This window comes from Salmo salar, chromosome ssa03 (assembly GCF_905237065.1).
Source record: "Salmo salar chromosome ssa03, Ssal_v3.1, whole genome shotgun sequence".
NCBI lineage: Eukaryota > Metazoa > Chordata > Actinopteri > Salmoniformes > Salmonidae > Salmo > Salmo salar.
This window is the reverse complement of record NC_059444.1, coordinates 42,220,677-42,233,478: the sequence shown is the minus strand read 5'-3', so window position 1 is coordinate 42,233,478 and position 12,802 is coordinate 42,220,677. Positions and strand designations below refer to the sequence as shown.

General features: G+C 40.9%; 1 protein-coding gene across 2 annotated transcripts in view; it reads left to right on the top strand.

Annotated features, from left to right (window-relative positions):
• LOC106600495 (kin of IRRE-like protein 1) overlaps positions 1–12,802 on the top strand; it is a 135,586-nt gene that overhangs the window by 99,819 nt on the left and 22,965 nt on the right. For both annotated transcript variants that reach the window (XM_014191886.2, XM_014191884.2), the window contains exons 5-6: positions 5,502–5,652; positions 5,777–5,882. In XM_014191886.2, coding sequence (XP_014047361.1) covers positions 5,502–5,652; positions 5,777–5,882 — 257 coding nt within the window. The remainder of the gene's footprint in view (positions 1–5,501; positions 5,653–5,776; positions 5,883–12,802) is intronic.

Here is a 12,802-nt window from a genome sequence, read left to right as displayed (position 1 = left end):
GGAATGGCGGCCGAAGGAGGTGTTGGCTTTGGGGATGACCAGTGATATATACCTGCTGGAGGGCGTGCTACGGGTGGGTGTTGTTATGGTGACCAGTGAGCTGAGATAAGGCGGAGTTTTACCTAGCAAAGACTTATAGATGACCTGGAGCCAGTGGGTCTGGCGACGAATATGTAGCGAGGGCCAGCCGACGAGAGCATTCAGGTCGCAGTGGTGGGTGGTATATGGGGCTTTGGTGACAAAACGGATGGCACTGTGATAGACTGTATCCAGTTTGCTGAGTAGAGTGTTGGAGGCTATTTTGTAAATGACATCGCCGAAGTCGAGGATCGGTAGGATAGTCAGTTTTACGAGGGTATGTTTGGCAGCATGAGTGAAGGAGGCTTTGTTGCGAAATAGGAAGCCGATTCTAGATTTCATTTTGGACTGGAGATGTTTAATATGAGTCTGTTTGTTCTTCACTGGTTGCCCTTTTCTTGTGGCAACAGGTCACACATCTTGCTGCTGTGATTGCACACTATGGTATTTCACCCAAAAGATATGGGAGTTCATCAAAATTGGATTTGTTTTTCGAATTCTTTGTGGGTCTGTGTAATATGTGTCTCTATGGTCATACATTTGGCAGGTTAGGAAGTGCAGTTCAGTTTCCACCTCATTTTGTGGGCAGTGTGCACATAGCCTGTCTTCTTTTGAGAGCCAGGTCTGCCTACGGCGACCTTTCTCAATAGCAAGGCAATGCTCACTGAATACATATATCTTTCTTTAATTTTCGGTCAGTCACAGTGGTTAGGTATTCTGCCATAGTGTATTCTCTGTTTAGGGCCAAATAGCATTCTAGTTTGCTCAGTTTTTTTGTTAATTCTTTCCAATGTGTCTTTTTGTTTTCTCATGATTTGGTTGGGTCTAATTGTGTTGCTGTCCTGGAGCTCTGTGGGGTCTGTGTGTGTTTGTGAACAGAGCCCCAGGATCAGAGCCCCGGGACCATCAACTACAGGTTCATCTCTCTGTAGGTGATGGCTTTGTTATGGAAGGTTTGGGAATCGCTTCCTTTTAGGTGGTTGTAGAATTTAACCTGTTGGGGCTAGGGGGCAGTATTTGCATGGCCGGATAAAAAACGTACCCGATTTAATCTGGTTACTACTCCTGCCCAGTAACTAGAATATGCATATAATTATTGGCTTTGGATAGAAAACACCCTAAAGTTTCTAAAACTGTTTGAATGGTGTCTGTGAGTATAACAGAACTCCTTTGGCAGGCCAAAACCTGAGAAGATTCCTTACAGGAAGTGGCCTGTCTGACCATTTCTTGCCCTCCTTGATCATCTCTAACAAATACAGGGGATCTCTGGCATGACGTGACACTTCCTACGGCTCCCATGGGCTCTCAGAAGGCGGGAAAAAGCTGAACGATGTAATTCCATCCCCAGGCTGAAACACATTAGCGCGTTTGGAAAGTGCTCTATCAGAGGGCCATTAGACTGAGGCTCGTGCATGAGGGGATAGCATGCTTTTACTTTCACTCTCTTTGTAATAAAAAACGATTTCCCGGTTGGAATATTATCGCTTTTTTACGAGAAAAATGGCATAAAAATGTATTTTAAACAGCGGTTGACATGCTTCGAAGTACGGTAATGGAATATTTAGACATTTTTTGTCACGAAATGCGCCATGCTCGTAACCCTTATTTACCCTTTCGGATAGTGTCTTGAACGCACGAACAAAACGCCGCTATTTGGATATAACAATGGATTATTTGGGACGAAACCAATATTTGTTATTGAAGTAGAAGTCCTGGGAGTGCATTCTGACGAAGAACAGCAAAGGTAATAACATTTTTCTTATAGTAAATCTGACTTTGGTGAGTGCTAAACTTGCTGGGTGTCTAAATAGCTAGCCCTGTGATGCCGGGCTATCTACTTAGAATATTGCAAAATGTGCTTTCACCGAAAAGCTATTTTAAAATCGGATATATCGAGTGCATAGAGGAGTGTATCTATAATTCTTAAAATAATTGTTATGTTTTTTGTGAACGTTTATCGTGAGTAATTTAGTAAATTCACTGGAAGTTTGCGGGGGGTATGCTAGTTCTGAACGTCACATGCTAATGTAAAAAGCTGGTTTTTGATATAAATATGAACTTGATTGAACAAAACATGCATGTATTGTATAACATAATGTCCTAGGGTTGTCATCTGATGAAGATCATCAAAGGTTAGTGCTGCATTTAGCTGTGGTTTGGGTTTATGTGACATTATATGCTAGCTTGAAAAATGGGTGTCTGATTATTTCTGGCTGGGTACTCTGCTGACATAATCTAATGTTTTGCTTTCGTTGTAAAGTCTTTTTGAAATCGGACAGTGTGGTTAGATTAACGAGAGTCTTGTTTTTAAAATGGTGTAAAATAGTCATATGTTTGAAAAATTGAATTTTTGAGGTATTTGAATATCGCGCCACGGGATTATACAAGCGTCCCACCTAGCCCATAGAGGTTAACAGCTATTTTCTGGATTTTGATAATTAGTGGGTGTCGGCCTAATTCTGCTCTGCATGCATTATTTGTTGTTTTACGTTGTACATGGAGGATGCTATTGCAGAATTCTGCATGCAGAGTATTAATTTGATGTTTGTCCCATTTAATGAATTCTTGGTTGGTGAGCGGACCCCAGACCTCACAACCATAAAGGGCAATGGGTTCTATAACTGATTCAAGTATTTTTTTTGCCAGATCCTAATTGGTTTGTCGAATTTTATGTTCGTTTGATGGCATAGAAGGCCCTTCTTGCCTTGTCTCTCAGATCTTTCACAGCTTTGTGGAAGTTACCTGTGGCGCTGATGTTTAGGCCAAGGTATGTATAGTTTCAAATTTTATGTCACATTGGCCGAATACAGCAGGTGTGGACCTTAAAAGTAACACAATAAAATAACAGTAATGAGGCTATATACAGGGGGTACTGGTACCGAGTCAATGTGCGGGGGTACAGGTCAGTCGAGGTAATTTGTATATGTAGGTAGGGGTAAAGTGACTATGAGTGTCAATGCAAATAGTCCGGGTGGCCATTTGATTAATTGTTCAGCAGTCTTAGTTTCTTGTGTGCTCTAGGGCAACGGCATCGAGATGGAATTTATATTTCTGGTCTTGGCAACTGGACCTTTTTTGGAACACCATTATTTTTGTCTTGCTGTGATTTACTGTCAGTGCCCAGGTCTGACAGAATCTGTGCAGAAGATCTAGGTGCTGCTGTAGGCCGTCCTTGGTTAGGGACAGAAGCACCAGATCATCAGCAAACAGAAGACATTTGACATAAGATTCTAGTAGGGTGAGGCCGGGTGCTGCAGACTGTTCTAGTGCCCTCGCTAATTTGTTGATATATATGTTGAAGAGGGTGGGGCTTAAGATGCATCCAGGTCTCACCCCACAGCCCTGTGGAAAGAAATGTGTGTTTTTTGCTCATTTTAACCACACACTTGTTGTTTGTGTACATGGATTTTATAATGTTGTATGTTTTTCCCCAACACCGCTTTCCATCAATTTGTATAGCAGATCCTTATGCCAAATTGAGTCAAAACCTTTGTTGAAATCAACAAATCATGAGAATACTTTGCCTTTGTTTTGGTTTGTTTGTTTTTCAATTAGGGTATACAGGGTGAATACGTGGTCTGTCATAAGGTAATTTGATAAAAAGCCAATTTGACATTTGCTCAGTACATTGTTTTACTGAGGAAATGAACTAGTCTGCTGTTAATGATAATGCAGAGGATGTTCCCAAGGTTGCTGTTGACGCATATTCCATGGTAGTTATTGGGGTACAATTTGTGGATTGCGGTGATCAGTCCTTGGTTCCAAATATTGGTGAAGATGCCAGAGCTAAGGATGGTGTTAAAGAGTTTAAGTATAGCCAATTGGAATTTGTGGTCTTTATATTTTATCAATTAATTTAGGATACCATCAACCACACAGGCCTTTTTGGGTTGGAGTGTTTGTATTTTGTCCTGTAGTTCATTCAATGTAATTTAGAGAATACAGTGGATTCTGGTAGTCTTTAACAGTTCTAACATTTTTATTTATCATGTATATGTTTTTGCTGTTTGTTCTTTGTTATAGAGCCAAAAAGATTGTAGAAGTGGTTTGTCCATACATCTCTATTTTGGATAGATAACTCTTCGTGTTGTTGTTTAGAGTTTTCCAATTTTCCCAGAAGTGGTTAGATTCTATGGATTCTTCAGTTACATTGAGCTGAGTTTTGATGTGCTGTTCCTTCTTTTTCCGTAGTGTATTTCTGTATTGTTTTAGTTATTCACCATAGTGAAGGTGTAGACTCAGGTTCTCTGGGTATCTATGTTTTTGATTGGATAGGTTTCTCAATTTCTTTCTTGGGTTTTTTCATTCTTCATCAAACCATTTGTCATTGTTTTTCATTTTCTTAGGTTGTCTGCTTGACATGTTTTGATTGGATAGGGAAGCTGGAAGGTCAAATATACTGTTTAGGGGGGATTGTCTAAAAGGGATTGAATTTGTTGTTGCCTAATTGTTTTTTGGTAGGTTTCTACACTATCTTCCTTGTATCTATAGCATTTCTTAGTATTGTGCAGTTCCTTTGGCGTTGATGCCTTATGAGTATTGCTCTGTTCAGGTAGACTGTGATTTTGATATGATCTGATAGGGGTGTTAGTGCTCTGAGAGACTCTGGTTTGTTTTATTTTATAAATTTTTATTTAACCTTTATTTAACTCAGCAAGACAGTTAAGAACAAATTGTTATTTACAATGATGGTCCTACCCCGGCCAAACCCTAAACTGGACAATGCTGGGCCAATTGTGCGCCGCCCTATGGGACTCCCAATCACGGCCGGTTGTGATGCAGCCTGGAATCGAACCAGGGTCTGTAGTGACGCCTCTAGCACTGAGATGGAGTGCCTTAGAATGCTGCGCCACTCTGGGTTGAGATCAGTGATAAAGTAATCTGCAGTACTACTGCCAAGGGATGAGCTGTAGGTGTACCTACCATAGGAGTCTCCTCGAAAGCCTACCAATTACTATGTACAGATGCAGCGTACGACAGAGCTGCAGGAGTTGTGACCCATTCTGTAGTTTTTTTTGTCATAGTTGTTTCTAGGGGGGCATATTTGGGAGGGTATACTGTCAGCTCCAGGTAGGTGTTTATCCCCTTGTGTGCTGAGAGTATCAGGTTCTTGTTCAGGTCTGGCATTTAGGTCGCCAGACTAGTACATGTCCCTTGGCCTGGAAATTATTGATCTCCCCCTCTAGGATGGAGAAGCTGTCATCGTTAAAATATGTGGATTCTATTGGGAGGATAGAGGTAGCGCACATGAGGACACTTTTCTGTGTTGAGATAATTTCCTTATTCATTTCTAGCCAAATGTAAAATGTTCCTGTTTTGACTCTCTCACTCTCACCCTCTCTCTCACTCTTTCTCTCTCTACCTCATCGACCACGCCCCCCCCGTCCCCCCTCTCTCTCCCCTCCTCGAACCCCCCACCCCAGGAGGTTCTCCCAGACAGAAAGAGGGTGACGACAAGGAGCTTCCTGCCCATCATCCCAGAGGACAAAGACACGGGACGCAACTTCACTTGTGTGGCCAGCAACAAGGCTGTCCCAATGGGAAAACGCACCACCGTCACCCTCAACGTGCACCGTAAGTGTGTTTGTATGTGTGTATGTGTGTATGTCTGTGTGTATGTGTGAATGTGTTTCAAGATTATTGAATCTTTCTCTAACTCCCTCCTTTCCGCTCTCCCCTCCCTCCCTCCCTCCTGCAGACCCCCCCAAGGTGAACCTATCCATGGAGCCTCGGTCTGTCCTGGAGGGAGAGAGAGTCATCTTCACCTGCCAGGCCACTGCCAACCCTCCCATCATGGGTATCCGGTCAGTAGTAGTCTGATGTGTATGTGTGTGGCCCCTTCCACCCCCCATGCCAAATATGTCGCTGAGTAGGCTACGGTACTAAGAGCAAAATAATCATAACATTTCCACACCCTATTGTAGTCTAACCAATACCCAAATGGAGATTCAGTGAAAATAAAAATCTGATCGATTTACCAAGACCAGTCTCCATGTTTGTCTCAGAGCAGCGCAAAACGGTGCTGAAATAGTTGACAACACCTGGGTAGGCTATTGCTTCAAATCCCATTATAACAATTGTATGACTTTGTGACTTTCAGTAAGCTACAATTAGTTGCCTTCATTGGCCTACTTTATTCGAAGATTTAGGTCATGGTAACCATTCAGATCACATTAACCATCCCGTTGTTACACACATACACATTTCCATATATCTGTGTTAGATGCATATGTGACATAACTCCACCAGTCCTATTTATGATATCATTTAAACATTTCATCGAAAAATTATGTTTTTTTTATCAATTAGTATATTTGAGTTTAACCACAATATTTGATGTATTATTTGTTCTGTCTTTTCTGGTGGATTAAACTGTATTTTCAACCAACTATATTTTCGAGATGATTTCGTTTTCAAATAACCGAAAGTGACCGGTTTTAATCTGAATAAAGAGGAAAAGGCCATTCTTGAACATGGGGTGAGACATTCTTACTAATTTGCTAGAGAACCAGTTTGGATTTAAGTATAACTTTTGTATGACTGACGCCTTTAGTGAGAGGTCTAATGCTTTAATATTTAATAATTTCTGTCCCCTGAATTCATATTCATTATATAAATAGGCCCATGTGCACCTTGATATTTGAGACGGAGGCAGGAAGACCCGGTTCACCAGCAACCCCCGATCCCCTTCGGACGCGGCCGTGCCTAATGGGGAAATGGGGTGCGCCATGCGGCCGTGCCTAATGGGGAAAGGGGGGATGGAACTGGTCGGGCGCAACCCATGCGACATGGAGATGCGTGGAACCGTGCTCGAGCGAGAGCTGAAGCCAACCTCCCGGCCCAGAACCCCGCGCCAAGGGAAGGGAGAAGCAAAGGGCGTGGGCCCCCTACCCTGCCCAGTCCTCAGAGAGATAGATACTCCCACCGTGCTTCATTGGTCTGTTTCGCTTGATGGCCCTCCGATCCGCACTTATTAGATGGCCCTCCGACTTGCAACCATTTTCCACAGTTATATATATGTATTCCCTTTCTTGTAGTGTGTCTTATTGCCCATTTTACTATCGTCCTGGGCTTATAGATCGAGTCAATCCTTCATCAAATGAACCGCAACATATCGGCTAAAGCGATTTAATTCATGAATGCTTTTGAAAGTTTTTAATATTGTGATAGTGAAGAGCAAAGATCCTCTCAAGAGAATTAACATTACAGTTACACCAACTGGTAGGCTAATCACACAATTGTACAAAATGGTAAGAGAACTGGTGAAGAAAGTTACCCCTCTACATACACATTTTCACACCTACAGTAGGCTATTAAACGAATCGTTGGATAATAGATCGGCTCTCAGAACTCGTTAACAGGCGTTACTGTGTGTGTTTTGATATTCTCTCTCTCTCTCTCGCGCACTTGCTGTCTTGACCACTGAATGCTCGGCTTTGAAAAGCCAACTGAAATTTACTCCTAAGGTGCTGACCGGTTGCACCCTCTATAACCACTGTTTATATTATTTGACCCTGCTGGTCATTTTTACATTTTTACATTGTATTCAATTTCCAGCGAGACTTTTCAAGCCATCGACTCACTGATGGTTGAAGATGATGGGCGATCGGCAAATGCAGTCTGGAATCTGCTGGCATCACAGCACAACATCAGTATTGCTCTAATCACAGTAAGAAGACAGTTGAAGAAACTTGAGTGGACTTATGGAAAGGCTCTGTAAGACTATATATATCTTTATACCTTTATTTATGTATACCTTTATTTAACTAGGCAAGTCAGTTAAGAACAAATTCTTATTTACAATGACGGCCTACCCCGGCAAAACCCAGATGACGCTGGGTCAATTTTGCGCCACCCTATGGGACTCCCAATCACGGCCGGATGTGATACAGCCTGGATATGAACCAGGGACTGTAATGATGGCTCTTGCACTGAGATGCAGTGCCTTAGACCGCTGCGCAACTCTGGAGCCATGACCAATATGACCAATATATACAGTTGACGTCGGAAGTTTACATGCACCTTAGCCAAATACATTAAACTCAGTTTTTCACAATTCCTGACATTTAATCCGAGTAAAAATTCCCTGCCTTAGGTCAGTTAGGGTCACCACTTTATTTTAAGAATGTGAAATGTCAGAATAATAGTAGAGAGAATTATTTATTTCCGCTTTTATTTCTTTCATCACATTCCCAGTGCGTCAGAAGTTTACATACACTCAATTAGTATTTGGTAGCATTGCCTTTAAATTGTTTAACTTGGGTCAAATGCTTCAGGTAGCCTTCCACAACCTTTCCACAATACGTTAGGTGAATTTTGGCCCATTCCTCCGTACAGAGCTAGTATAACCGAATTAGGTTTGTAGGCCTCCTTGCTCGCACACACCTTTTCAGTTCTGCCCAAAAATGTTCAATGGGATTGAGGTCAGGGTTTTGTCATGGCCACTCCAATACCTTGACTTTGTTGTCCTTAAGCTATTTTGCCACAACTACATGCTTGGGGTCATTGTCCATTTGGGGTATTTGTCCATTTGGAAGACCCATTTGCGACCAAGCTTTATCTTCCTGACTGATGTCTGGAGTGTTGCTTCAATATATCAACATCATTTTCCTACCTCATGAAGCCATCTATTTTGTGAAGTGCACCAGTCCTTCCTGCAGCAAAGCACCCCCACAACATGATGCTGCCACCCCCGTGCTCACAGTTGGGATGGTGTTCTTCGGCTTGCAAGCTTCCCCCTTTTTCCTCCAAACATAACGATGATCATGATGGCCAAACAGTTCTCTTTTTGTTTCATCAGACCAGAGGATATTTATCCAAAAAGTACAACCTTTGTCCCCATGTGCAGTTGCAAACCGTAGTCTGGCTTTTTTGTGGCGGATTTGGAGCAGTGCTTCTTCCTTGCTGATCGGCCTTTCAGGTTATGTCGATATAGGACTCGTTTTACTGTGGAAATAGATACTTTTGTACCTGTTTCCTCCAGCATCTTCACAAGGTCCTTTGCTGTTGTTCTGGGATTGATTTGCACTTTTCACACCAAAGTACGTTCATCTCTAGGAAACAGAACGCGTCTCCTTCCTGAGCGCTATGACAGCTGCGTGGTCCCATAGTGTATATACTTGCGTACTATTGTTTATACAGATGAACGTGGTACCTTCAGGCGTTTGGAAATTGCTCCCAAGGATGAACCAGACTTGCGGAGGTCTCCAATTTTTTTTCTGAGGTCTTGGCGGACTTCTTTTGATTTTCTCACGATGTCAAGCAAAGAGGCATTGAGTTTGAAGGTAGGCCTCGAAATACATCTACAGGAACACTTCCAATTGACTCAAATGATGTCAATTAACCTATCAGAAGCTTCTAAAGCCATAACATAATTTTCTGGAATTTTCCGTGCTGTTTAATGGCACAGTCAACTTAGTGTGTGTAAACATCTGACCCAATGGAATTGTGATACAGTGAATTATAAGTGAAATAATATGTCTGTAAACAATTGTTGGAAAAATGACTTGTGTCATGCACAAAGTAGATGTCCTAACCGACTTGCCAAAACTATAGTTTGTTAACAAGAAATGTGTGTAGTAGTTGAAAAATGAGTTTTAATGACTTCTACTTAAGTGTATGTAAACTTCCGACTTCAACTGTATATTCATTTTTTTGGTCCAGCCCTTTGTCCACTGATCTCCATGGATGGTTGTTGGCATGGTTCTATGCTCTGAAAAAACACATTTGTGTTTTAGTACACAATTATCGATTTTATTACAACAGTATGCCTACACATTGATAGGCTATATACATTTTTTTAAGAAAATGCACTGAAACCTCTCAGCTCCGACTCATTTTCAAGTCCTCTGGTGGTTACAGTCCTAACCCTGGAACGGGTAGCACCATAGAAAGAAGCTGACTTGATGAAAACTGTCTGTAAGCCAGAAAAAGGTATTTCTCGGACCAAAACACACTGCTGCCCGGGTTTGCATTGCAAATGAGGGCATAAACTGGGTCAAGACGCCAACAGAGTAAGTAGACCTTTATGTAGTAAAATAAAGGTTAAATAAAATACTTACAACACAGACGGTAGGCCTACACTATATCTAAAAATTATTTGTAGGTCTGCCAACTTTAAACCCGATCGAACTTCTTTGGCTTCAACTGAAAACATTCATCCGTAACTCTGCCAAGCCTAGAGTACAAGCAAAGATGAACTGGTGAAGGCCATCAAGACGTTTTGGCTTGAGACATTGACGATACAATTCTCCCCATACCCTCCTTCTTGGCAAGAGTCTATTGTTCCGCTAATTGCCCATAATGGGTAGATGGATGGCTACTTTTGTATTCAAATGTATTGAATGAATGTATTAATTACAGTCATTTACCATATTTTGGAGATGATTTTGTTTTCAAATAACCGAAAGTGAGCGGTTGTAATCTGAATAAAGGGACAAGGCCATTCTTGAACATTGGGGGAGACAATAAGCCCTTTTAATTTTGTCTGGCTTGCCATTCCAAATAAAATTGAATATTGTTTGCTCATATAATTTAAACAGGTTGCTCTCCACCTGACTCTTCACTTATTTTAGTTAAACGCTCTTCACAGACCGTGATTATTTGAGACCAAAACTAGCGATCAATTGTAGAGTTGAGTTCCTCTGTCCAGTGTCTGTGTTCTTTTGCCCATCTTAAACTTTTCTTTTTATTGGTCAGTCTGAGATAGGGCTTTTTCTTTGCAATCTGCCTAGAAGGCCAGCATCCCGGAGTCGTCTCTTCACTGTTGACATTGAGACTGGTGTTTTGCGAGTACTATTTAATGAAGCTGCCCGTTGAGGACTTGTGAGGCGTCTGTTTCTCAAACTGGACACTCTAATGTACTTGTCCTCTTGCTCAGTTGTGCACCAGGGCCTCCCACTCCTCTTTCTATTCTGGTTAGAGCCAGTTTTTCGCTGTTCTGTGAAGGGAGTAGTACTCAGCGTTGTACCAGATCTTCAGTTTCTTGGCAATTTATCGCATGGAATAGCCTTCATTTCTCAGAACAAGAATAGACTGACGAGTTTCAGAAGAAAGTTCTTTGTTTCTGACCATTTTGAGCCTGTAATCGAACCCACAAATGCTGGTGCTCCAGATACTCAACTAGTCTAAAGAAGGCCAATTTTATTGCTTCTTTAATCAGAACAACAATTTTCAGCTTTGCTAACATAATTGCAAAAGGGTTTTCTGATGATCAATTAGCCTTTTTAAAATGATAAATTAGCTAACACAACATGCCATTGGAACACAGGAGGGATGGTTGCTGATAATGGGCATCTGTACACCTATGTAGATATTCCATAAACAATCAGCCATTTCCAGCTATAATAGTCATTTGCAACATTAACAATGCCTACACTGTATTTCTGATCAATTTGATGTTATTTTAATTGACAATTCTTTTTTGCTTTGCTTTTCTTTCAAAAACAATCTAAGTGACCCCAAACTTTTGAACGGTGGGGTATGTTATGTCGGAAAAAGTCAGTTATAAATTCTCCTGTCCTAGTTAAAAACAAGTTATGATCCAGTAGGCTTTGATTAAATTTCCAATGTCCTCATCCACGTGGAAATTATGTAAGAGTAATATATATGCTAATTATGTGATGGTCCGACCAAGAGAATGACATAAGAAAGTAATCAAGATGACTAGCTTAATTAAGCCTTCACCATGTTTATCTCACTAGGTCAGGGTATTTAAGCCTCCATATATCCACTAATATATCCATGACATTCATGATTTCCTTAAGTGCATGAGAGTGATTAGTTTGTAGTGTGTTTTCATTTACGGTCTATAGAGGTATTTAAAAGGGTATTATAATCTCCCACCATAATAATACAGTCTTGTGTTGCTTGTAGGGTTGATAAATTATTATATATATTTTCAAAGAAGCGTGGATCATCATTATTTGGACCGTATAGGTTAATAAGCCATATCTGTTTATGATCCAATAACATTTAAAATCATCCATCTACCTTGAGGATCTGTTTGGACAATTTGCACATTTGGATCAAATTTACTGTTAATTAATATCATCACGCCTTTTGAATTTCTTTGCCCATGGGAGAAATATGTTTTGCCCCCCCAGTCCTTTTTCCACAAAACTTCATCTAAAATTGTTGAATGAGTTTCCTGTAAACAATAGATATTATATTCCTTCTCTTTTACCCAGGTAAATACTGATCATCTTTTCTTATTTTCTGCTAAGCCATTACAATTATAAACTGGCTATACTTATTTCACCAATTACAATCATGCGACAAGTTTCAATTCTATTTATCATAATATATGTTTGTAAATGTACAATTAAAAAGTAACATGATGATTGAGTGTCTTTATAGCTGTACCATGATATTTGCATTGCTACCTCAAATTGTTCCTCACTATTCTACACTCTAAAACCCCTCCTCATCCCGAGTTGGGTTGTCACCCCAATGACTGGCAGATTACCCCCAACCCCCCGATCCCATGGCTCCCGAGAGACCGGGACCCATCCTTTGAAAAGAGCACACAGTGCCACCCACAGAACAGAAGCAGATCAACCGCCAAAAGCATTTCCATCGCCCTCACCTTGATTTGTATTATATATACCTATTAAATCCTGCTTATCTAAATGTCCATAATTAGCAATTAATATTTGTAGTAATGTAGGCAGTTTATGCAAGGGATTGTTACCTCTTACCAGTATTGCCATTACAAAAATGTAAT